The 26,430-nt window shown below is 43.7% G+C and overlaps 1 protein-coding gene across 9 annotated transcripts in view; it reads left to right on the top strand.

The window, feature by feature from the left end:
• The first annotated feature begins 2,505 nt into the window (after positions 1-2,505).
• The window catches only part of ALDH18A1 (aldehyde dehydrogenase 18 family member A1), a 38,693-nt gene continuing 14,768 nt past the window's right edge, over positions 2,506-26,430 (top strand). For 2 of the 9 annotated variants that reach the window (XM_080401925.1, XM_080401917.1), the window contains exons 1-10: positions 6,979-7,095; positions 10,402-10,439; positions 10,728-10,851; positions 15,315-15,538; positions 17,141-17,290; positions 17,381-17,485; positions 18,897-19,055; positions 19,645-19,735; positions 21,296-21,420; positions 24,890-25,034. In XM_080401925.1, coding sequence (XP_080258051.1) covers positions 10,758-10,851; positions 15,315-15,538; positions 17,141-17,290; positions 17,381-17,485; positions 18,897-19,055; positions 19,645-19,735; positions 21,296-21,420; positions 24,890-25,034 — 1,093 coding nt within the window. In that variant the 5' untranslated portion in view covers positions 6,979-7,095; positions 10,402-10,439; positions 10,728-10,757. Of the gene's footprint in view, positions 2,611-2,677; positions 4,814-6,978; positions 7,096-10,401; positions 10,440-10,727; positions 10,852-15,314; positions 15,539-17,140; positions 17,291-17,380; positions 17,486-18,896; positions 19,056-19,644; positions 19,736-21,295; positions 21,421-24,889; positions 25,035-26,430 lie in introns of those variants that run through there. The other 7 variants (XM_080401919.1, XM_080401918.1, XM_080401920.1 and 4 more) reach the window with 7 other exon arrangements.

Here is a 26,430-nt window from a genome sequence, read left to right as displayed (position 1 = left end):
AAATCTCTCTATGGGGTTGTCAGATCGCTGTTACACTAGAAGCCGATAGTATGTGTTTTCGTTCTCACTACCTGAAAGAGCACCATGTTGGAGTACTACTTCTTTTATTATAGGTTCTTTCCCCCCAACTCAGCAAACAGAAATAGCAAGAATGTGATTTTCTGAAATGTTCTGAGATTATTTGCCTCTTCTATAATGCAAGAATATACATAAAATGCAAAGAAAAAGTTAAAAAAGACATCTTAAAAATTTCTGTAAGTTCCTTAGTGTGCTTCTGCTTTCTTCAGGGACTAAGTATTTGAGCCACCTTTAAATTTGTTTGCCAAGTTGCAGCGACTGTTTAGCACTGTAGGGTTTGTAGGGAAAGGAGAGGTGGCTTACTTTCTGTGCTCGCCATACTTGCCCTCTTCATCTGGCTCAACTGACTTTCCCAGTGTGCCACCGGGCGTCCATATAGCTTAATAACTAATGGTAAGAATACATAAACGTGATCTCTGACACGGCTGCAGTTTTCCTTACAAGATCACGTATGACACCCCCGTGGCACAGCACTCGCTGGGTCACTAACGCCTATTGTCAGAGGGACCCCGGGCCTGCAAGTTTTCCTAGAAAGCCCCTTTCCCTCTGGCGCTGCTTCACATCCACCCCCGCTGGCGTCCGGGGCCGCCTGACATCGCTGCCGGCAGTGAGCGTGCGCGGGGGGCTGCCGGGGCGGGGAGGCGGCCGGGGCAGGGGGGTGCCGGGGCGGGGGTTGCCCCCGGCGGGAGCACGCGCAGGCTGCGACGGGAGGAGACGGTCAGTGCGCGAGAAATCCGTCCATGTCCGCCTCGGCACAGCAAAGAGCCTCGCGGGGCAGCAGAAAGATGTAACGGCGTGCAGCCGCGGGTGGAGAGGGGCCGGGCGGAGGGAGCGGGGCGGGGGCAGCTCGGCTACAAAACAACCCGACCCCCGGCTCTGCTTGCAGCCGGACCCGGGTTAAACCCGCCGCTGCCGAAGCTGGCGTCACGCTATCGTGATAGCACCCGGCTGCACCACAGCGTTTCTGCCGCCGCTCTGCGGGCCCGCTCCACGGAGCGCGGGCCCGCCCGAGCGCCTCCCGGCCCCGGCCGAGGCGGGCTGGGGCTGGGGCCGGAGGCGCCGTGAAGCGGTGGGCGGGCGCGGCCCCGGGCGGAGGCGCCGTGCCGGCGGGTGGGTGCCCGCTGTGGTGGTGAGCTGTGCCTGGGGGCGGAGGAGCGGGCCGGGCGGCGCCCGTGCAGTCGCGGCGGGGCCGAGGGCGGTGACCGGCTCGGCCGCGGTGGCGGAGCGTGCCCGCCCTGGCCGCGCAGCGCGGAGCTGGGGCGCCGCGGCGCGGCGGGGTAGGCGCTGCCGGCTGCCCGCCCGCGAGTGGGGGCTGGGCGCGGCTGCTATGTTGCTCGCAGCAGAGGAACGAGGGCTCCGCAGGAAAGTGCCAAACCCGAGCCTTTGAGCCCTAAAACTGTAGAGGTGCGGTGCCTACAGTCACTGCACTGCATGTGGGTGCTGCCTGTTCGTCTGGCCCTCACAAGCTTTCCACAGCCTTGTAGAATTTGGCTCGGATTTCTGGATGGTTACAGAGCATTGCTGCTGCGTGGAGTTTCTGGCAGAGTGAAACTGCAGTTTCGACCTTGCAAGCACTAGACTAATTGATAAGAGCTGCATCAGGCTTTGTTCTGCTGGAGCTTTCTGACAGCAGAGCTGTTGCCCCTCTTGAGACTTCTTTTTGCTTGTTTGTCTCTTGTACCTGCTTACAAGATTGCTACATGCCCAAAGAAAATGCTTAAACCCTCCTGACACTTGCGTGCCATGTAAAAGTTATTATCTAGGTTTTGACCTGGCTCTTGGTGATAAGCCTGTGTTTACCCACAGGAGATGTAACAGGATCAGATTAGAATTTTCGTTTAAGAAACCTTATAGCTCTCTGAAAGAAGTAATAAAACTGTAGATAAAGGAGACCTAATGAGCGATGCATACATAGTTTTCCAAAAGCCTTCAGCAAGTGTCTCTGTACTATGAAGTCAAGAACAGTTTTATTTTCTTAAATGGAAAATAGCTAAACCCCTGCCATAAATGCTTATACTTGTGCTGACTCTGTATTCTAAAAAACTACGGACGCTTGGAAGTGTTTACCTTTATCTTCTCAGATTTGCTGTTGATGACACTGAGAAGCAATTTATAAAGGGTTAAAATAAAGTTTTCTTCTTTCCTGTTCTCTATCATCTATATTTATTCACTTTAGAAAGTATGTTTCATTTTCTGTATTTATGTCAGTGAATAATTTTTGTTTGTTAATTGCTTTACTGATTTGTTGGTTTGTTTGCTGTACTACATTCCTTTTCTAAGCTACTCTTCGCCAGGGTTGTTATATGTGTATTCAATAGCAGAGTGAGCATCTCTTAGGCTTAGCTTCAGTAATTTTTTAAGCTGCTCTTCTTGCATGTTGTGTTAGTAGGAATATGAAAGCAGTGGTATTTTTATGTTTTTCTGCAGCATCCCTGGAAGATCTGATAGACACTGTGGGTGGTACCTATTCTGAAAAGTCTGTTCATGGTGTAGCAGAAGTCAAAAAGCAAATAGAATGGTGCAAATTACCAGGTAAGGAATGAAGTTCAGAATAAAAGATCATATCATACCACTATATAAATCCTTGCTTCATCCAAACTTGAGTACTCCATGCAGTTCTGGACTCTCCCTTGGATAATATGCTGTACTCTGTTTAGGATAATCAGGGAGGTGGAGGAAGAGTAATGGAGATGATTGTATGTATGAAATAGTCTCGATACAAGGAAATCAAGAGCATCCTGTACCGATTTATTAGTGGTAGTGTAGTCTAAGGAGTTGCTGTGCTTCTCTGTTGCTGATGTGGGTACTTGCGTGATTGTATAGACAGGTGGGTCAGTTGGTCTCTGACCAGAATGTTACCATGGCCAAGCTGTTTTTCAGAGTGGGGTGGGAACGGCAACTTTGGGCAGGAGGGATGGCAAAACTGGTACACCTCTGGTGCTAGAATTGTTTAGGGACAGCTTAAGCATCACAGCAGAGGGAGGAAGGAGGAGGTGGGTGTGCTACATGTCTGTAAAATCAGGAGTGGTGTGGAGAAGGTGGATAGCCCCAGAGCCACGCAAAGCTGGAGACCAGGAGAGTATTCAGGTAGTTTTAATTGCTTTCTTGTCCTGCCGATGTACTTTATCTTGAGATCTGACAGACTGCTGTTCAACTATGTTTTATTTTATTTCTTGCTTTCCCCATTAGGGTTTGGGTGTCAACTTATCCTTTATGGAAACGGAATGCCATCTTTTTTCTCCCCAACCCCAAAAGAAGAGGGAAACACATTGTGAGGGCAGAGAATAAAAAGGAAAAGTAGGTAAAGGCAAATGGCTTAAAAATGAGAAACTGGAGGGAATGCTGAGCTGAGCCCACACAGTTCCCTGATGCTGATGAATGCTGTTTTGAGTGGTGCTCTTGGAAAAATGATAGAATAGCGGCTTAGAAACATAACTACAGTTGGTGAATATTCCCTGCTTTTTCTTAGGAAGTTGTGGCTGGCTGGCTTAACCATTGCCAGAAGGCAGTTACTCAAGGGGTTCCACTTGTGAGGATTTGGTTACGGAGGGTATGAATTAAAAAGAATTGGTAGAGCAAGAAGTTTCTGTAAGAGGTTCTGGAAGAGAGGCTGACACCCAGGGTACTAAATGTCAAAGTTAGTCTTTTTCCTAAAATATTAAACAAGAGTGCTGACTTCAGTCTACATTTTTCAGACGACTTTTCATTCTGTCCTTGCATTTGCCTGGCAACAGTTTCTCCTGGATGTGAACACATGTCCAGGTACATGATTTGCATCTTGTTGCTTAGTGGCACTGTTGTCACTCTGCTAACCATAGCTATTGCAAAATGTTACTCAAAATCCATTGCTTTTTCCTGAATGATCTTTGGCACTTGTGCAGCCTTCATTTGATGGCTATAGGGAAACTGGAGCAGAATGGGAATGCTGCTTCTGTTGTCTTTATTCTTAACAGCGGGTGGAACCTGATGTTTTGCTTCTCAGTGTTGAAGTGCTACACGTGGTAGGACAAAGTAGCCAGATTTGATCCAGACAAAGTAGAGCAATGATGTTAGGAGGAAGGAAATGCTTGAAAGGTGCTGCCTAACCCTATTTTGAGGTTTCTTAGTGAGGACTAGTGCTTGATTAAATTAACCTGTGTTCTTATGTGCCTCACTTAGTAATTTTGATTAAAGCTGCTACTCTGACTTTTTTTTAATTTTTATTCTTTAAAATTACGTGAGAAAAAAAGTCTTTGCGCAGAGATACGCCTGTATTAGTTGCAGTTGTATCTAGGCTGAAGGTGGATTGTAACATGTCTGCATACACAGATTCTTAACACCATCAGGATGGTCCCATGCTTTTTCTTGAAGATGGCACTTTCTTTAAAACTAGTTAAGGGTAATGAACACCTTCTGTTCAGAACACCTTGTGTATCTGAAATCACAGTTTTCCATTGCTTAACTTCCTACTATGCTTGCTATGCATACTTACTGAAGTAAGTAACTGCTGACCAGGTAGGAAATCTAGGATTCCTTGCCACTAACCAGCATCCTTCTGTAAAAAACTACTGGTTTGATGTGGCAAATGAAAGTGCTGCTTTATTTTTTGTTCATTTTCTCTGACTAATTCTTCCTCTCTTTCAGTGTCTGTAAAACAAAAGCAGCTCCTCAGTATCTGCAGGGGTTGAAAGGAGCCTGTTGCTTTTTATTTGAAAGCACAGTTCAAAGAAGTTGCATGTGCTAAAACTTACTTTAGGTAAGCCTAAAATCAGAGTATTCATGTTTCTTACTAGCTGTTTAAAAATAAAAATTAAGTTTTGGCTTAGCATGAAAAATCAGCTGCTGTGATATATCTTTAATCACTGGGGTTTTTTTGTGAGTGACTGACTGACCAACATACTGGTTTTGGCATTGTGTTTATTCTGCAATTATACATGTCAGATTTATCTTCGCTAATACTCGGAGTGGGGAGGAGGGGAGGGCAGGGCTTGTGTGCTATGATGATTAAAAAAATTCTGCTTTTGGTGGAGATCTCCAGATAGTCTTCTAACAATGTGATGACCTTATATTTATTTTGAGGTTTTTTTTCTGGGTTGGTTTGTTTTCCTTCATGTGGAGATAGTGAAATCTTAATGTCAGATAATTGTGAGTTGGGTCTTTTATTACTTCTTGAAACATTGAGATTTTTGCAAGTGTTTTGAACTTTACCCCCACCACTTGAATATTGTTCACTCTTCATGAGGTTTTCTCCACAGTCGTGAACCTTTCAGAGAAGATTGTTTCCTGATCCCAGAAGGTGATGTGTTAAAGACTTTAAAAAAAACAACCAAACAAAAATATCCCACAAAACAAACAAAACCCCCATGTACTGTCTTGTAACGACATGAGTATTAGTGCTGTTGGAATTTGTTTAAATTCTAATAGGAATGTAACAGTGGTAAAATAGGTATAGCCAGAAGACAGTATAACTAGTATCCGAGTTGAATTGAGGAATTACTATGAATTTTGTGGTGTTTTTGAAGATGAGAAACTAGATTTATGGTTTCTACTAATAGCAGTGATAAGAATGCTTGCAGATGAGGCGAAGTTGGGTGGGAGTATTGACCTGCCGGGGGGCAGGGGGCTCTGCAGAGGCATCTGGGCAGGCTGGACCGATGGGCCGAGGCCAGTTGTACCAGGTTCAACCAGGCTCAGTGCCGGGTCCTGCCCGTGGGGCACACCAGCCCCACTCTGCGCTACAGGCTTGAGGAAAGGTAACTGGAATGCTGCCCAGCGGGAAAGGGCCTGGGGGTGCTGGTCTAGAGTTGGCTGAACATGAGCCAGCAGGGTGCCCAGGTGGCCAGGGCGGCCAATGGCACCCTGGTTTGTAGCCAGAACAGTGCAGCCAGCAGGACCAGGGCAGTGACCCTGTGCTCGGCACTGTCCACGCTGCACTGGGAGCTCTGAGTTTCAGTTCTGGGCCCCTCACTTCAAGAGGGACGTAGAGGTGCCGCAGCGTGTCCAGATACGGGCAGCGGGGCTGGTGAGGGGTCTGGAGCACAAGGCTGGCAGGGGTGGCAGGGGGAGCTGGGGGTTCAGCCTGGAGAGGAGGAGGCTCGGGGTACCTTACTGCTCTTTGCAGTTCCCTGACAGGGGCTGTAGGCAGGGGGGTGTCGGTCTCTTCTCCCAGATAACAAGCAACAGGACAAGAGGGAACAGCCTCAAACTACGCCAGGGGAGGTTTAGATTGGATACTAGGAAAAAAATTCTTCACCAAAAGGGCTGTCAAGCATTGGAACAGGCTTCCCAGGTGAGTGGTTGAGTCACCATCCCTGGATGTGTTTTAAGAGATGCTGTAGATGTGGCACTTGGGGACATGGTTATTAGTGGGCTTGGCAGTGCTGGCTTAACGGTTTAGACTTGATGATCTTAAAGGTGTTTTCCAACCTAAGCGATTCTGTGATTCTCTTAATTGGGAGGTAAGTGAAGAGCAAAGCCAGCACTCATGCCGTTGTGGAGGTGTTTGGGTGGCAGTGGGGGTATGGGGCTGGCGGAGGTAAAGCTGCTCTCAAAAGTTTGGTGACAGATGCCTTTCGTCTGCTGTCCGCATCAGCCTGCGAACGGGGAGAACTGAGGTCAAGGGTAACTGAATGTGGGAGATGGCCAGGCGGCCCGCGCTGCGGGTAGGGCCGTCTGGACTAGTCTGGGACGAGACAGAAAACAGTTGTTAATGCGGTAGCTTGCAGAGCCCTGGATTTTGTGCTGCAACGTGGAGTAGGATTACATCATCTGCTGGGGCGGCGGGCGGAGCCGCCGGAGTTACATCAGCCGGCGCTGGGCGCGCGGGGGGGGGTGGGGTGTCGGCGGGGCGGGGATTGGCTGCTGGGCGCGCGGGGTGTGCCGGCTGGGCAGGGATTGGCTGCTGGGGGTGCTGGCGGGGCGGGGATTGGCTGCGGCGGCCCAGCTGGGCCGTCCCGCGGCGGCCGCGCGGCCCTTCCCTCGCCGGGGCTGCCGGCGGGAGCTGCCTCCCTGGCAGACCCGTGTCAGCAGGAGGGTCAGGTACGGGGGTTGTGACGGATCCGAGGTCTCGGGCAAGGAGTGGCGCCTGCAGGTGCCACTGAGATGCGCGGAAGAAGCAATTTGCCGCTGCGTTGTGTCAGGCTGAGCTGGCTGGCTGTGCCGGAGCGGGTGCTGCTGCTCAGCCCTGCTGCGGGCCGCCCGGTTCCGCCGCTTGCCCCGTGCGGGCGGGCACCGGGGGCCCCGCTCCTGAGCCAGCGCTGCTGCGGCACGGGCCTGCTGGTGTTGCCCGACTTACCTGTAGGCGAGGCGTAAGGAATGAGGCGGTACTGAACTTCCGCAGCTCTGGCCGCCGAGGTGCTCCGCGCGGCTCTGCGGGCCGGTGCGGGCGGCTGTTGAGCCGCGGGAGGCAGCGCCCCAGGCCCCCGGCCGCGCCGCCCGCCGGGCGGGTCCTGCAGAGGAAGGTGGGGTACATGCTGCCGGGGGCCTGTGCTCCGTGTCTGTACCTTCTGTGGAACTCGGGCAAAGCTACTTGTGAACTGTCTAAAGACGATTTATTTGAAGATTGTGTTTATTTTAATCAGTTCTTCTGAACTGGCTTCCCTCTGGGAACGTTTCTTAGTTTTGAATTTTCACTAAGTACTGCGGGGGTGGTGGTTTTTTTTCCTTACAGAAGTTTTAGTTGATAAGGTAACAAAGCTGTTTAAATACCCCTCAGCCCCCCGAATGTTACAGAAGACTTACTTGTGTTACAGTAAACAATTAAAATTGTGTGGATTTCCTCAGAACTTGATTTTTCTCTGCTTAGTAAGTGTATAACTTTATATAGGAGTTTGGTTTCCAAATTTTTTCAACTTGTGGAATGTCCTAACATTTAGTTGAGATACTGGCCTTCATATATATATTTTATATATATGTATATATAACTGTGAAGAAAACCCCCAAAACTTTATTTAGTTTTCATTTTCCAGCTCACTGCAAATAGTTGTGGACATCCACAGGCTTCCAGCCAACAGGCTGAAAAATCAGTGTTATAGATTGTTGTTATTAAAGGCATCAGTTGTAGAATTTGAGAATTTCCCTGATTGTTTGGGAAGGTGACTAAGTCTTTTTACACTGACCTGGAACAGAATCTAAATGCATTGTGCTACTTAACAGCTGTTAATAAATTCATGAAAACCAGTCAATAGTACTACTTTCTATGAGTGATAATATAAGGATAACACATTATTTAAAGAGGTGATGGGAGAATGATATTTTTAAAAGTTATTTTGGAAGGAGCAGGTTTATCCTGATATTAATAATAAAAAACCCTGATTTTTTTAAAAGCTGATGTTAGTCTTGGAGCAATATGCATTTTACATTTCTTTTTATTGCTCCCTCCCCTCCGAGTAAGGCAGAAGTTCAAGATACTATTTTTTTAAGTTGTGTACCTTTTTCTGGTTTGTTACTGAAGACCAGAACCATTCCAGTGTGAAAATGGGAGTGGAATGGAAATTGGGGATTGAAATCAACTTTAGATCCTTGATAGAGTGAGAAGAGAGTAAGAAGTTACTCTGCAGCCTTGCACTAGTCTGAAAGCAAGCTTGTACAGAGTGCTCTGTGCTTTCTGGCAGCATCATTCCCATTTCATGTATCTTTTCTTGATGTCTACTGCAGCTTTAAATTTTCTGTTTCTGTCGTCTTGTAAACTCAGTCTCCTTGCCTTTTCTCACAAGCTAGTTTCAAAACCATATTATTTCTTTCTGATTTTTTTCCTTCAAAAGATCCACACTGTTTGCCACTTGTCACTCATTGTCTGCTCAATCTTAGCAAAACTGCCTCTGGCAAAGGGAAACAGGAGGCAGTCTTCCAGAAGAACAAGGTTGCTCATAGTTGCAGGCAGCCCTGTAGTGAGAATGTGAAGCGCTTCTCCGACAGACCAGTGGGAGCAACCAAGGAGCACAGCTTGATCTAGCTGGTGTGTGTCAGTATTCTAGTGGCAGTGCAACACCAGGTGAATATTATTACTGTAGTTGCAGTCAAAGGCCTGGCGAGAGAGACTGGAACAGGAAGTGTCTGGGGGAGAAACTTCAGGTAGAGTGCCTGGTGCCAGTCCCTAAGGGAGACAGTCTGTGAAGGGAGGTGAAGAGGAACAGGCAGTTCCACTCAGGATAGCTGTGGTAGAAGAGTTTCTGGATAAAGGACCCGCTGTTTACCAGTTCATGTTGTCAGGAGCTGCTGGACTTTGAACATACCTCTGAGACGCAACTAAGACCCTGCTGGGAAGGTGATGGCTGACAGTAGGTGGCAGGTGAACTCCAAGGTGAAAGGGTCAAACTGCCAGGCATATGAACAGTGGGAATTGTGTTGACCCCCAGAGGTGGGTGCATGAGGTGCCTGGTAAGGGTTCAGAGAGGGGAGTGTCTAGTTGGTACTGTTCAACAGCTTTAAGCTTGCCCTGTTGTGAGAAGAAAACTTGGGACTACTTGCTCGGTTCTGTCATCTGCTCTGAGTCCTTTGCTGCCTCATCCTGGCAGTGGTCAAGACTGACATTTCAGATGAAATACAGAGCTGGAGGGACACTGCAGATTAATATTGTCAAAATGCTGTGCTGTGTAATCTTTATTGGACAAAGGAGAATCATATCTGCTGGTGGCTGCCTGTCTTTTGTAGAGGTGTGTATTTTGGTAACGATTATAATGAGATATAATAGTAATACGCTGTTCCAGGGTAATGAAGCAACTTAAGGTGTTCATGTACACATATTCCAGCACTGCCGGGTGCTATAGTTGTCATGGTGTTTATACTGTCAGCCTTCCAAATGCAGTTACTATGAGCTCTCTTTGTCCTCTTTTCAATACCTTCTCCCTACCTGTGCAGTGGTGTTTGCTCTATTCCAATGGTGCAGAGGGATGAACCGAAAACAAGCAAAGGAAGAAAAATGTTGTAGAAGGGGGAGGAGAGGTTTTATGGTTTAAGCACAGTCTGGGAGATCTGTATTCTTATTGATGTCCTTTGTTTCCTTTGTGATGCTAGATGCGTTACTTCACCTACTACAGGCCTGTCATAGGAGACTGCTAATTCTGTATCCCTTGTTTCCTGGGTACTTGCTGTTGTGGATTTTGAGTTAGAAGAATCCTGAGTGTTTACAAGTTCAGTCAAGGGAAACTACTGTGAAATTTATGTCCTTGCTTGTAAATCATGGTTAAGATCTTGTCATTTGGTAGTGCTCAGGGGGAAGTGAATCAGCCTATCTTCTATACTGGAGATTCATGACAAGTGCAGTAGATGCCCTGTTGTGGGGTGTGTAGAGAAGTCTGGATGATACAACTCTCTACTTGTTTGTGTTTGTTTTTTTTCTTCCAGGCTTCTCTGTGCGCAGTTACTACCTTTCTCCATTGTAGGTATGCTCACTAATAGTCTTTTGTCTTCTTGGGGAACCATATTTTGTTCTTGATCTTTAATAATGGTCCTCTGCCAGCAGGTAGGGAACAGGGGCCTTCTAGTTCTAAGACAGTCTGAGAGCTCTGCGAAATGGGTAGAGTGGGATGTCTCTCTTGCACAGGGAAACTGTTAAGACTGTCCGGGACAAAGAGGAGTTGGGGGTGGGGTGGGTGTGACAAGAAACAATAGATGGAAATTCACTGATATTTAACCAGTTTTCCTTCTCCTCCCTTCCTTTTAACTTACAGATACCATTGATTTGCAGAAGGCATCTCAAAATGTTGTGTCGAGCTGCTCTGAGCCCTCTTGTCCGTTCCCCTGGATGGTGCTTTGTGTTGTCACCACATACCATCACAACCATTTCCCGTTTATGTATGTATGAGAGAAAGCACGTTTCTAATAATATTGGTTAGTTGTGTCAGGGCATGCCTATGTTCTTCCCTATGTTCAAAGGAAAATCACCTCATTAACATAATTTAAAAATCACAGTCTCTGGACTGAGCTGCCATTGAAGCTCTACTTTCTTAATATTTCTTTCTCCTTCAGTAACATTCAGCTGGATGGATGTCTGAGAGGATGTATTTTTCATTCTGATGTGCATTTCAAGCAAAAAAATCTGTTACGAAAGTACTGTAAAAGTTCTTTATTTTAACCTCATACATTCCTGGAAAACAAAATCTGATCATGCCTGCTCCTCCATCTGCACTTTCAGCCCACAAATTTCTTGAGTAAAACCAGGTGTGAAGCTGAAATATTTTTGGATTAAGTGGAAACATGCTTGCAGAAAGCCTGAGTGTAAATACATAGGTGCCCTGTCAATAGTTTTTCCCTGAAAACCAAACTTGGAAGAACCATTCACTGTTTATTTGGTTAGCGGTCTGAAATAGAGAAGGCAAGGAAAGATAGACCCTATTAGATAAGGAGGCTAACTGTTTACCTTCACATGCAAGGTTAATGTCACATTGGTTGGTGTGTTAACAGTTGTCTTTTGTTGATATTTATGTGAATTAATAGATGTTGAAATATTGAAAACGCTAAACTGTTTTTTTCTAAGCTGTAGCTCTGTTGATTTCTGCTTTTGTAGTATTTCTAAATATTCTGCATTTTCCAGAGTCAGTAAACTACTCATAACTAACACTGGAAATTATTCCTTAGTGTTGACAGTAGTCAATATCCATTATTGGAGCAACTCTGGTTACTTTGTCAATTGCATTCTAAAACTGGATTGAGCATTTTTCAGTTTTTGTTCTCTGCTGTTTCTGTTGTGATCCTCTTCAGCTTGTATTTTGAAATTCTGCTTCTTTACTCCTCATGCAGGTTACTAAAAGGATCTGCAGTGCAAATACTTAGTCTTTTTTCGTATGTTTCCCCTTCTTTATTAAGGAAGTGAAACCATTGAAAAGGTACTGGAGATAAAAACTGGAATGCCTAGAAACCTATTGGTATAAAAAGTTGATTGGATGGCTATATCAGTTTCTCTCTAACTGCATATGAAGCAAGTTAATGGGCTTGCATCACTAGAAATGTTTTGCATATCTGACATGGGAGCTGATTTCACATCTCAGTCAAGTCTAAATAACTAAAAAAGATAGGTTTATGCAGTCATAGAGCAAGGTTAGCAATTAGGACTTCAGTGGAGATGGATTAAATTCTCTGCTTGTTCTAGAACTGTTGTCTTTTTCCTTGTCTTTTTCTGAAAAAATAAGTAGTTTCTTTTCAGGTACTGGTTATCCTTCAACAGCTGCCTTCTTGGAACCTTCTAAATCCTGAAGCTTTAGCCAAGAGAATTGGAAATAAATTGTTTTTACTCCTTTATGGTCATACTGTGTGGGATAGGCAAATACTATATATTAATGTATAATACTGGAAAGAACAGATAAATTGGACTCTTTCACCTGTTCTTCTGTATGTATTGTAGGTCTTGCTTACATTCACAAAGTGTTCCCTCATAAAAATGAGGGGCAAATTAAACTTGTCTCCAAAGTCCATTTTCTGCTTTTGTGTGTGTGACATGTTAGTGCAGCCCTCAGTTAGGATTTCAGCTTCTTATGTGTAATGAACAAAATATGTATTTATTTAAAACATTGTTAAATTACAGATTTCTCTCTCCTGTAGCACTCTGCTCATTCCTGTCTTTCTCCAGCAGAAGTAGCACTGACAATAATCAATTTAGGCTGTAAATGAATCTATTTTGTATTACAGTGCATCAAAATTAGAGAGACTGAACATACTCAGTCAGATCTAAGCAGATAACTCTGACCATGGCATAGGATTCAGTTTACTGATTTGTAAAGAAGCTTCTACACCTTTAGATGAGATGTTAGTTAGGATTGACTGGACAGAATAGTTCAGTTGGAAGGGACCTAGAACGACCATCTAGTCAAACTGCCTGACCACTTCAGGGCTGATCAACAGCTAAAGCATGTTAAGGGCATTGTCCAAATGCCTCTTAAACACCGACAGGCTGGGTGCATCAACCACCTCTCCCGGAAGCCTGTTCCAGTGTTTGACCACCCTCTTGGTAAAGGAAATGCTTCCTAATGTCCAGTCTGAAGCTCTCCTGAAGCAGCTTTGAACCACTCCCACGCATCCTGTCCCTGGATCTGAGGGAGAAGAGATCCGCACCTCCTTCTCCACGTCCCCTCGTCAGGAAGCTGCAGAGAGCAATGAGGTTGTTCCTCAGCCTCCTTCTCTCCAAATTAGACAAACCCAGAGTCCTCAGCCACTCCGCAGAAGACATGCCTTCCAGCCCTTCACCAGCTTGCTTGCCCACCCTCCTCTGGGCACATTCAAGGACCTTCACATCCTTCTTAAACTGTGGGGCTCAGCACTGCACACGGTATTTGGGGTGAGGCCACACCAATGATAAATACATCGGCACAATCCCCTGTCTGACCAGCTGGCTATGCTGTGTCTGATGCACCCCAGGACGCGGTTTGCCCTCTTGGTGCCAGCACACACTGCTGGCTCCCACTGAGCCTGCTGCCAGCTGGCACCCCCAGCTCCCTTTCTGCAGGACTGCTCTCCAGTCACTCCTCTCCCCGTTTTGACTTGTGCCCAGCGTTACTCTGTCCCTGAACAGGGTGCAGAACCCAGCATTTGTTCTTAAATTTCATGGCACTGATGATTGCTCAATGCTCCAATCTATCTAGATCCCTTGCAAGGCCTCTTGTCCCTCCAGAGTCAACAGCACCTTCCAGTTTAGCATCATCAGCAAACTTGCTAACAGTACAGTCAACTTCTGCATCCAGATCATTGATAAAAATATTGCACAGCATGAGTTCTAGGATTGAGCCCTGCAGAACACCATTGGTGACTGGTCACTAGCTAGATGTAGCCCCATTTACTACAACCCTTTGAGTCTTGCCATCCATCCAGTTCTTCACCCAGCGCAGCGCATCCTGCAGCTGGACAACTTGTCCAGAAGGATGCTGCAAGGGACAGTGTCAAAAGCTTGGCTAAAATTGAGAAAACTAACAATCACCATCTTGCTTTCCTTCATCCATGAGGTGGGTGACCTTGTAGCAGGATGTCAAATTAGTTAAACAGGACTGCTGCCTTTGTGAACCCATGTTGGCTGTGCTTGATGATTGCATAGTTCTTTAAATGCCTTTCAATAGCATCCAGTATGATCTTCTCCATAACTTTCCATGAATGTGTGCCATCTTTTGACTAAGTTGTACTTTTGGTCCTGGAGTGTAGTGTCGGTAGCCATTTCTTCTGTAGTTACATCAGAAGTGTGCTCCCTCTTTTTTGCTGTAGTTGTATTTTTGAGACTGTCAAAAAGTTGATGTGCTTCAATGCAGTTTCTGAACAGTAATACAAGCAGAATTACATAAGGAAATGTGGTTTCAATTTTTTTTCAAGTAATATGGCTTATCCATATTTTATTAATTATCCAGTTGACACACTTGGGCTGCAGATATTCTTATCTGTATGACTCCTTCACACTTGATTCAGTGTGGCTTTGCAAAACTTCATATGAAGTATGTTGGAAGTGCTTTCCATCTGCCCTCTTTCCTTCAGTGTAACTTTGGGACTTTATGTTTTGGTCCACGTCTTTATCAGTTAGAAATGATCCAGACTGTTCCTTGTGATTGTACCTTAATAGTCACTATTCTCTTTAATCTGCTTTGCTGATAGTGGTCTTACTGTCCTTTAAAAGCATTTTGAGAGCAAAGATTTTTCCCAAGAAATGTTCCCTAGCTTATTGACTTGGGTGAAGTGCCAGCCTTATGTATGTTGTATCTTACCTGAGTAGTGCTGTTTATTCTTTTTTCCAATGCCTGTTTACCCTGTAGGAGGTTGACTCCCTGTTCATATGTCCATCATCCCCCTTCTGCTGCCCTTAGTTCAGCAACATGCAAAAATACCTGACTTAGAGATGTTGTAAAAGCTGTGTTTCTCATCTTTCCTAACAGTTAAGCTTTCTGTGCTACTACAGACAGGAAAACTCTCTGTCTGTATCTGATGAGGCAAGGCAAATGAGATTGTTTTTTAAACTAGTACTTTTACTTCCTGTGAGTAAATGGGAGCTGTAGGGGTTCTTCTAGTGTCCTTCAGTTTGGTCTTCTAGATTCCCAGAGTCAAAGGTCTGTGACACGTGACATACTGCTTTATATACCTTAGGGACGCTTAGTGCTGCTCAGATATTGGCTCTCTCTTTATTTTGGTGATTTGAAAGGTAGCTTCTCATCCCCAGTCACTGAGACGTGTGTTTTGTGAGCTTTAGCCTTGGAAAGGGAGGAAGTGTTAACCTAATTCAAGGGCTTAAAAGTCTGAATGAAACACTAAAAGCTGCATTTTTTTTTTGTACTTTCATTCTTCAACCACAGATTTCTCTTGCTATAACCAAAGATTAAGGAATGAGTCTATCCGTTGTTGGAGCAACATCCCATTTATCACCATGCCGCTCAGCCGTGCACATGGAAAATCGTTTGCACACCGCAGTGAGCTGAAGCATGCAAAGCGGATTGTAGTGAAGCTGGGTAGTGCTGTTGTGACTCGAGGGGATGAGTGTGGCTTGGCCCTTGGGAGGCTGGCATCTATTGTAGAGCAGGTAATTCTATGACTGGAGTGGAATGTTTGTTTTAACTCAGATACTCGGTGATTGCTGGATGGCACAGAAGATTGTAGGAAAAACTCGTAAACCAGTGATGGCTCTTTAAAGCAATGTGTTTGCCTTTCCCTTTTTCCATCCCCCTGTGCTGTGGTAGCATAAACCATGTAATTCAGTAAATTGGTGTTTGAAGGTGTGGTGGGTTGACCCAGACCAGTAGCTAGGCACACAGGTATTTGTACATTCCCCATGCCTCCACCCCAACCACCAGTCAGACTGGAAGGAAAATAGAAAGAGCAAAAGTAAGAAAACCCCTGGGCTGAAATAAAAACAATTTGGTAAGTGAAGGAAAGGGGAAAAGAAACAGGAGATGTTAAGGCAATTGCTCATGACCTTGCACAAGCAGACCAATGCCCAGCTAGTCTCTGAGTGATGGCCACCTTGGAAGACAGCCCACTGCCCTTTCCTATTCTGCTACCCCAGAGTTATTGCTGAGCATGGCATCTTGTGGTATGGAATGTCCTTTTGGCCAGTTTGTATCAGCTGTCCCAAATGCGTCCTCTCCAGACTTCTTGTCCAGCCCCTAGTCTACCTGCTGTGATGGCACATAGTGGGGGGAAATAAAGCTTGGATGCTGTGCAAGCACTATTGAGCAACAGGCAAAATGCTGGAATGTTACAAACAGTGTTTTGGTCGTAATACTTAAAACAGTACCATATGGACCCCTGTGAAGAAAGATAACTCTCTTAGCCAGATCCAGTATAGAGGGAGAAATTTGCACAGTGAGATTTTTATGCAATAGGTAAGACATGACTGAGCCATTGATTTGATCTAGTGCGAAGGTGGCACCGAAGTTTGTGAGGTCTGCAGAAACAGTAGACCCTTCTTGATTACCTGAGCATTTGCAGATTTCCTCCAGGAGAAAGCTTGAAACCTTGTTACTTGTAAGAAAAATTGATGGGATCAACTCATGGATTCGTTCTCCAACATGAAATTATGACTTCGCGGGGGATTGGACATGTCTTTTCTAGGAAGTAAAGTTGACATAATAAATTAAATTCACATAAGGCATTTAGTTTTAGAGCTTTGAAAGGAATCTGGCCAGATGTACATAAGGAAGAAGTAATGAAAAGCTGTACTATCAGAGTTAGCTTCTTCACTTCTAGAATTCAAAGTTACTGTATAATGGCAGCTTTGGGAATGGGTGATGAATAAGGTTGGTGGAAGATACAGCTCACACTTTACAGCTTTTTCATATCTTATCTGTAGCAATGGAGGTGGAGGGAAGAGTGGTATAGAAATGTTACCATGTAATATGTATTTTGAAAATTCAAGCATGACTGTCTTAAAAACTGGTAATGTGAAAAGAAAGTTTAGCAGAAACTATAGATTGCATGCAGTCCTTTGCATAGCTCCTAACTGGCTAGTAAGGTGTGCAGGAGTGTCTTAGGGGGGGGTTTCCTTGCTTTACACATCAATGGATAAAGCAAAACACTTGTGTCAGCAAGAACTGGTGAACATAAGGTAATCTATAATAGCCAGAACTGTCATGCTAGCAGTGATCATACTCCAAGCTCTGTTTCTTAAGTTCTGTACTTACAGGTGTCAATGCTGCAAAATCAGGGAAGAGAGATGATGATTGTCACCAGCGGTGCTGTAGCTTTTGGCAAGCAGCGGTTGCGTCATGAAATCTTGCTTTCTCAGAGTGTGAGGCAAGCGCTTCATTCAGGCCAGAGTCAGCTGAAAGATATGGTGAGTGGCTGGCAGCACTGACACTTTTCCTTGAATGTTAGGTAGTACCTGCTCAAGTCAGTGCCTGACAGCTGTTCTTTATCTCTGTAGGCTGTTCCAGTCTTGGAGGCCCGAGCTTGTGCAGCAGCTGGCCAAAGTGGACTGATGGCTCTGTACGAGGCCATGTTTACGCAGTACAGCATCTGTGCAGCTCAAGTAAGCAATTCCTTCTTTCCCAGACTGACTTGCTACTTCAGACAGTGATGGAATCTTTCTTGGATTTTTTCCATGTTTTGTATGCTGCTGTCTTTACTGTAGTTCTGCATTTCTGTTGCCACCTCCTTTTGGGGCTTATTACTGTAGCATAAATGGTAGTGTGGTATTTCTGAAATGGAGTTATAGATCATCTAGGTGAAGCAAATATGGGGTGGGTGGGGTTGGAGTTCGTATGTGTCCTGCTCGTATGTACAGGGGAGGGGGATGTGTGTTAAGGTTTCTTCACTAAAGCTAAATTTTGGTGATCCAAAGTGAGCGTTTAAAAATCACAAGTGGCTGAACTGCCACACATCTTGTAAAGCTGATAAAAGTGCATATCCACACTTAATAAATTGCTCTTCGTCTGCTCCTCAAACCTTTCTAACTTGTGGGTGATGGTATCCCTAGCCTGGGTCTTCTGCTTAGACCAAATGCTGCAACTGTATTAACAGAACTACTTTTAAACAGGCTTTGCTTATCTTAAATGCTCTGAGAATACAGAATGGCATCAACTGTAAGACCTTATTTGTTTAGACACTTTTAATGAATTTAGAGCCTAATATGAAGTCTCGCTTGGAGGAACTTCTTCCTGTAATACCATGTAGCTGATATCACTAAAATGTTTACAGTATAGCTAACAGTCACTGTAAGTTGTGCTTCTTCAAGTCTGTAGACAACTATCATTCCCTTGATTTAAAAGAATTAATGGCCCATGCTGAAAATGACACTGTGCACATTGATTCCAAGTGCTGTTATAACATTGTCTGGTGGAGTTGTTTGTTTAGTTCTCAGATGTCCAATGGCAGAGTAAAAATGAAAAAAATGTCTCTTGGGAGTAGACATTGAGGTCCTTTTGGCTTAAAATACCAGAAAGAAAGGGATAGTATCTGCAAGCAGGAGGCTTTAAGACCAAGATTCTTTCAGAAAAGCAAGTGAGTTCTACAGCTGAAGGGAAGTCTTGAGACCCGGAACCCCTTCTGCTTGTGACAGTAGAAACATTACACTGGGAGGGATGATAGGAAAGGCAGTGTCTCGAGTAATCTGTTGAATTGTTTAGGGTCTTAGTAGTTACAATCAGCATCTGTGTTCTGCGTATGTTTTCTTTTTCCAAGTTGATTCCTGGAGCCTGTAATCTGTCAGTTTGAGAAAGGCTATTATAAGCTCCAGTGCAAGTTAAGGTATATGAACCTGAAAATGTTGTGGAAAGAATATCTCTCTTTTTTTTTTTTTATTCTTTAAATATGGCTTATGTTTCTTCAATGACCTAAAGAGCATGACTGATCTGTTATGATCTGTTAATACATATGGTTGTGATGATGTTCTCGGGAAAAGTGGTAGGCTAAGTATATATTAATTTTTTTTCCCTATTTAGATTTTAGTCACCAACCTGGATTTCCATGATGAACAGAAGCGTCGGAACTTAAATGGAACATTGCATGAGCTTTTAAGAATGAATATTGTCCCTATAATTAACACTAATGATGCTGTTGTTCCACCTCCAGAGCCAAACAGTGATCTGCAGGGGGTAAATGTGGGTAAAGTATTGCAAGGGGGTGGATCATGCTTGTAGATAGTACAGCACTAATGTATACTTTACTAATGTCATAATGTGGGACCCCTGAAGCCTGCAGCAGGGAAACAAACATACAAAATTAGTAATGTGTGTGGAAGATACTGGAAAACTATGCTGATCTGTCTGGTTTTGGCATGGTATAGTGCTGTGGGGTGAAAGCAGGGCAGATGATGTCTGCTCTTGCCAAAAGCAAGCATGCCCAGTTTGGTTTTCACTGAATCGTTGAAGTTGGAAGGGACTTCTGCAGGTCATCTAGTCCAGCACACCTGCTTAAAGCAGGGTCAGGTAGTACCTCTGGTCCTGTCACTGGGCACCAAGGTGGAGAATGCAGGTACTGATCACACTGCTTATGAGTTTGGTGCCACTTTACTGCATTCCAGTAGCATTTGTACTTTCACACAAAGATCACCTTCTAAGTTTCCAGTGGGTGTGAATAAAGTAGCTTAGGACTTGGTAGTGCTGAGGTAGTTTGCTTTTGTATGTTGCAGCCAAGTGTTTCGTAGTTCCTCGCATGATTTAGTGCTGCTGATACGCATGTGCATTGCAGGTGATTAGTGTGAAGGATAACGACAGTCTGGCAGCACGACTGGCTGTGGAAATGAAAACTGATCTCCTGATTGTTCTCTCAGATGTAGAAGGTTTGTGAGTCATCTCTTTACTTTCTTGTTTCATTTAAGTATATCAGATAGTCATACCAACCTATATTTGGGTTTTACTGATCTCTTCAGTTCATATTTTTTACAGGGACAATTACAATGTACCACATAACTCCTTAAGGCATATACCCAATCCTGATGTTGTTGCATAAGCCTGCAGAAGACTGTCTGACACACTGTTGAATCTGAGTGGGTGAGAATGTATGAACTTGAGACTTGTTCCAGAACCCAGAATACCATATGAACTATGGTACTTCTGGTAGCTTCTCAGAATTGTATGATATAGTCATGAGTAATATGCAGGATAAAAGCTTGTGTTTAGAATCAGGAGTATAAGCCAAATACTATTCTATGATAGATAGTTTCTTCTGGCAACAGGTTCTGTCTTCCAGTGAATTACAAGTACATTACAAGTCCTGGTCATTGCCATCCAGATACCTGGAACCTGATAGCTTTTTCTGTCTCCCAGACATTGGCTTACACTATTCTAGTCTTCTGAGCTGTGCTGCTGTGACATGTCTATCACCTCTGGCTACTGAAATTCCTTTTCTAGAGAGAGGATGGTAATGGGTGCAGTTTCAGATCGGTGCAGTCCACATCACCCTTTTCATCTTCTCCAGATGGGTTTCTTTCAGTGGATCCTGCACTTTGGCACGTATTGTAGGCCCTGAGGAGGAAGGAGATGCCTTTCCATAAGCACAGTTTCTTTCAGATTCAGCTGGATTTCGTGGTTGATTCTAGTTGAAATGTCTGCCTGAGGACAACTCATAAAAGCAACAGTCAAAACAACTTGTAAAAAAAATATTCACACCCAATACCACCATCCTTCAAAAGCTTATTCATTCATTCTGACATCTGGGTTATGGAAAGATGTGTCTCACCTCCTTCCCAAGCTATCAAATTGTAATGCCAGTATTTGTTCACATAGAATTTCTGGGAAGTGTGGTGATAGAGTTTAGGTTTAACTTCCTAGGTAAACCAAAGTGTCATTCAACTCCAGACATAGTTAACATAAAATTACTAGATTTTTTAAAAAAAGCTAGTAACAGTATGTCTCTGGAGCATTCTGTTCCTTCTTGGCACAATTCGATAGTTAACCTCTTTGCGTATTTCTGAATTGCCCAGTTTATCACTGTACAACCCAGCATTCAAGAATATCATCTGAGATCTTGGTGAGGAGGGCTATCCTTTGCCTGTTTAGTTGTGGGCTTGTATATGTAAGCCCTGATTTTGAACATATAAAAACTGTAAACTCTGTAACCTCAACCAAATGTCACTACCTCCCACCTTCATGCTGCTATTCAGTATGTGAGTTTTCAGTTTCTTACTTGTGCTTTTGGTGGAGCTCTATTTCCTGAGTCTGCCTGTTAAGTGTTTCATGCTTTCAGTCCCGCAAAAGCAGGGTTCCGTGAAAGTTTTCAATCCTGTAAAGTGGAATACAGCTTTTCAGCCTCATGGATATTTTTTTTTCCTCATTTTTTTGTGGGTGAGCTTTGCAGATGAGGATATATAACACTAACAGACTTGTATTATTTATTTCAGGACTCTTTGACAGCCCTCCAGGATCTGATGATGCAAAGCTCATTGACATATTCTATCCAGGAGACCAGCAGTCTGTAACATTTGGAACCAAATCCCGGGTGGGAATGGGAGGCATGGAAGCCAAGGTAGAAATATGGAACATTTGTTTTGTTATTGGGAAGGAAAGGGAGGTGTGGGAAAGGGAGATAGATGTGATTGTGCTGCTGTTCAAATGGATCTTGACAGGCTGCAGAAGTGGACAGACAGGAAGCTTGTGGAGTTCAACAAGGAAATGCTGAGTCCTACCCCTAGGGAGGAACAACTCCATCCAGGCTGAGGAGTTGACTAGCTGGGGAGCAGGGTCACTAGGACCTAGGGGATAATGTAGTTCTGGTAGACACCAAGTGGAACATGAGCCAGCAGTATGTCCTTTCGGCAAAACAAGCCAAGAGCATCCAGGGTTGCATTAGTAAGAACGTAGCCAGCAGGCTAAGGGAAATTATTATTTCCCTCTACTTAGCATTAGTGAGACAGCATCTGTAGAATTGTGTCTGGTTCTAGACACCGCAGAACAAGGACGTGGCGTACTGCGGTGAATCCAGTGGTGAGCCATGAATATGATTAGAGAATCCAAGTATCTGTCACACTAGGAGAGGCTGAGAGCAGGGACTGTTTGCCCCAGAGAAGAGAAGATTTGTGTATAAACACCTGAAGGGAAGGTGTAGAGAAGACAGAGCCAGACTAGACTCTTCTCAGTGGTATCCAGGCAGCAGACAAGAGGCAATGTGCACAGACTGAAATACAAGAAATTAAATTGAAATGTAAGAATTTTGTGGTGAGGTTGCTGAAGCATCTGAGCAGGTTGCTGAGAGAGTTTGTAGAATCTCAGTGTCTGAAGATGTTCAAGAGCTGACTGGATGGTGTCTTGAGTAACTTGCTCTAGCTGACCCTGCTTTGAGCAGGTGGTTGTACTGTATGATCTCGAGATCCTTTCCAGCCTCAGCTATTCTGCAAGTACCCTGGAATGGTGTATCTTTAGCTTCTCTCTTAGGTCCATGTGAATTGAAAAGAGTAATGAATTATGTTCCAGTAGTTTGTAAAGTGTGACATTAGGAACTGTATTAACTTGGTGTTGAGTTGATCCTCACTTCTTTTTTATGTGATAATCCAAAGATATTGGGAATCCCTGTCACTTGAATCTGATATGATACCTCTGTCTCCTTTTTGAGTTTGTACATGTGCTGCTTGCTTCTAAAGGATATATTGGTGAAGACCAAAGCACTTCAGTTTTTGAGTACAAGATTGGTAGAGGTAGGAGGGCCAATGTTTTAGTGCTGTGTACAGTTGGATGCCATTATTATTCATTGCTGTGAGTGCAAAAACATGGGTGTGGTGTGAGACCAGCAGATGTGTCTCATGCCACTGGGGTATGCGCTACAGGAGTGGTAATGGGTGTTGGTTTCCTAAGGACACTTCTGGAAGGTTGTCTGTAAAAGCTGAAGTAGATTTTTGACTAAGCAGGGAAAGACTTCTTCACCAGTTAACCTATGTTTTATTTCCTTTTCTGAAAAATCAGGCAAGGCGTACTTCAGTATCAGAGCATGGAATGGAAGGTGGCAAAAGGAGCAGGCATTTGAGCATTCTGTTGCTAACTATGGGATGTACAAAGCTTATTTAGAAACAACTTTCCCTTGATCTAGCTTCTGGAATAGTTTAAATGATTCCAGGTATTGAAAGGAAAGGTGCCAAGGTCAGAGAGTACTTGTATTGCAAAAATAATAATCTGTTAGAGGTGTTTGGTATCTTTAAGTATGAATCACATAGAGTCAAATGTCAGTGCTGCTGTTATAACAGAAATTTGTTACAATTTAGAAATGGCTGATATTTTTGGAAAACTGTAACATGAATAATAGAATAAACAGATGGCAGCTCAAAGTACAAATCTTGCTTATCACTGTGAAATTTGAGCAACAATCCAGCAGTTGATATTTTTTGTGGTAGTTGATTTTCATGTGGTAGGCATATCTGACAGGTAGTGTCTCCCAGTGAATATGGACTGTAATACCCAATTGTAGAACCATATTGGGAAAGTGTAGAAGTGAGGAAGCAGAGAAGCTTTTGCGGCAAAATAAATGACAAGTAATTAAATGCAGTGGTAGGATAACGCTGCCCATACCTTGATCGGCAAAAGAAATGAAGGAGACCACAGGCAGTATGTCTTCAGCAGGTAACATCTGGGGTTTGGGTTTGTTTTTCATGAACCAATGAAATGTTGGAGTGGGGAAAGTTTTAGAGAAATCATGTTGTGATGCCTTAAACGGTGGCTCATGTGTATGGAAAGAGGCTAATCTTAGAACTAATCAGTACATGGGGATTTCAAAGGACCCTTACTAATAAGCTAATCCTGCTGTAAATTTAACATTCTGTAGAACGACTAAGCAAACTTCAGTATGCCAACACTGAAGTTCATAAAGGGAACTCAGGTTGCCCTTCATGTTAGGGTAATGCCTACAAAGATACTGCCCCTGAGTTTTATAGAGCTGTTGTTGATCATGGTGCCTGCCTCCCTGCCCACCTTCCATGACAGCCTTTAGCACACAGGTGATCTGGTAGTATCGTTGATCTCAGTTCCCATCTGTGTGTGGACATCAGATTGATTTTGTTTCAGACTTCCTTCTTGCCTTAGATGTTATGCATGTTGCTTGTATACATTGCTTAGTACACTGCAGTCCTGACCTTTGACGATGACTCCTAAATGGTATACTTGGAGAATCCTCCTCCAAAATAATAGCAAGAAGGGGAAAGAATGCCAAATAAAAAGCACATGATTCAAAAGAGGCATGGTGTCTTTGGATAGCACCTGCTGAAAGAAACCACTATTAAGATAATAGGTGTACTCCCAAGCAAAAAGTAGAGGCAAATATATAAATAATCCAATGAAAATATGAATCAGAAATGTGAACAAAGTAGGTAAAAACTTTGTGTGGAAATCTGAGTAACTCTTCAGCAAACTTCCTAGTTTCACCAAAGGGTTATAAACAGTGATGATACCTCTACATCTTAATCAGACCCATGAAGAGTACTTAGGCTGATCAAAATTTAAGGGAGTAATTCAGACAGCTAAAGGTATTAAGTAATACTGTTACATGGTAATGGCTAGGACCTGAGCAAAAGCAGCGCTCCACAATACAAGTAATACCATGTGGTCACTTAAAGTGGGTTAATTATTGATGGCTAATCAATGTCAGGGAATTTGACAACGGAATCTTTTCGAAAAAGAAAATTATGTTTCTTCAAACAGTGAGAAGAACTTGCAAAATAAGGTAATGGTGAAAAAGCATGTATGACCAAAGTGCCCTTGCACAAGTCTTGAAGAATTAGGTTAGGAAGATTTGAAGTATGCATATGAAATGGCAGCTAGTTAAGGAAGGGAAGGTAAAGTGCAAATACATGATCTTACTCAATGCCAACATTATGGAAGTTCCTGAAGTGTGTTGAATGCTCTTTAAAAGCATAAGTGATCTATCTGGGGATGAAAGTGGAACAAGAATTCTTGTTGAGAGTGGTGATTCAAATAAGTGAATTTCCTGGAACTGGCTCTATCCTCTGCTGTAGGTGAAAGCAGCTCTGTGGGCCCTCCAAGGAGGCACCTCTGTAGTGATTGCAAATGGAACCCACCCAAAGATCTCAGGTCATGTCATCACAGATATTGTGGAAGGGAAAAAAGTTGGAACTTTTTTTTCAGAGGTAAAACCTGCAGGTGAGTACAGAGGTAATAATATACATTGAGAGTTGTACAGATTTCCTGAAAGGCTAGAGTTAAAATTTGGCTAGAGCTGTAAAATAACTGGGAAACCACGCTGTGCTTGAAAAATGGATTTTGAAAGGTATTTGCTAAACTAGAGAATAGAAAATGTTGAATCCTATGCAGTGGTTCCCTCCAGATGATAAACTGCTGCATCAGACTTACATTTGAAGAATGCAGCGAGTAGAATTGTTACCATTTTCAGTCTTAGGGGTTATCTTCTAGTATTGAAGGTTTTGGTGTGAAAATGTGGACATAGGATGTGTTGCTGAACTAAGATAGTGTTTAGTTTCATTTCTTATCATAAAATTCTTCTACAACTGAAGTCTTCCTGGTACAATAGGTAGGAATTAGACCAAAGATCTGTGACTTTAGCAGAACAGGACAAATACTTCTGACTCGTGCATTAAGCCAACCAGATTTCTTTGTGTATAATAATCCTCAGTGTATTTCTTGTATGAATTTGTTAAATCAGCCTTTGAACATATGTAAAGACTTTGTATCCATAGGGCTCTGTGTCACAATAGTCAGGAACCTTTATTAGATACTGTGTGTAAGTTCTGGAGCTAGAACTATATAAAAAACTGCTTGCTTTAATTTGGGTTTGGGAGGATAGGGAACATTTTGAATTTTCTTCCTGAGAGCTTCATTTGGTGCCCCTACTTACCTATATGGGCGATAAACCCCTGTTCAACTTTGAGATGTGAGACATCATCTTTCCCCTCATCATCTCTCTTCCCTGTGGAAGAGGTTTGGTCTTAGACATTTTGTACTGAAGCCATCTCAAAAACTTGGTCATCCCTGCTTCTCTTGTTTGAAACTGTTTTCATTCTATTGTGGCATTTTTGAGATGGACAAAAATAAAAATTTCATATAAAGGTGCAAATGAAGTGTCTTTAATTTGTGTGAGATGGCAGGACAAACTGAGTTTTAATGAGATTGATGTTTTCTCTTATATTCTCTAGGCCTTTTCTAATAATTCCAAACATTTAATTTGCTTTTTATAGAACCACAAAATGGTGTGGGTTGGAAGGGGCCTTAAATTTGATCTAGTTCCAAATTGATCTAGTGCCATGAGCTGGAACACCTTCCAGTAGACCAGGTTGATGAAAGCTCCATCCAAACCAGCCTTAAACACTTCCAGGGATGGGGCATCCACAGCTTCTCTGGGCAGCCTGTTCCGGTGTCTTGCCACCCTCACAGTCAAGAATTTCTTCCTAATATCTAATCTAAATCTCCCCTCTTTCAGCTTAAAGCCATTCCCCCTTGTCCTGTCACCACATGTCCATGTACAAAGTGCCTCTCCAGCTTTCTTGCCGGCCCCTTTAGGTGCTGGGAGGCTGCTCTGAGA

The sequence above is a fragment of the Falco punctatus genome (genome assembly GCF_963210335.1).
Source record: "Falco punctatus genome assembly, chromosome: 9".
Taxonomy (NCBI): Eukaryota; Metazoa; Chordata; class Aves; order Falconiformes; family Falconidae; genus Falco; species Falco punctatus.
Note: the sequence above shows the minus strand (reverse complement) of the source record. Positions and strands in the feature narration are given on the sequence as shown.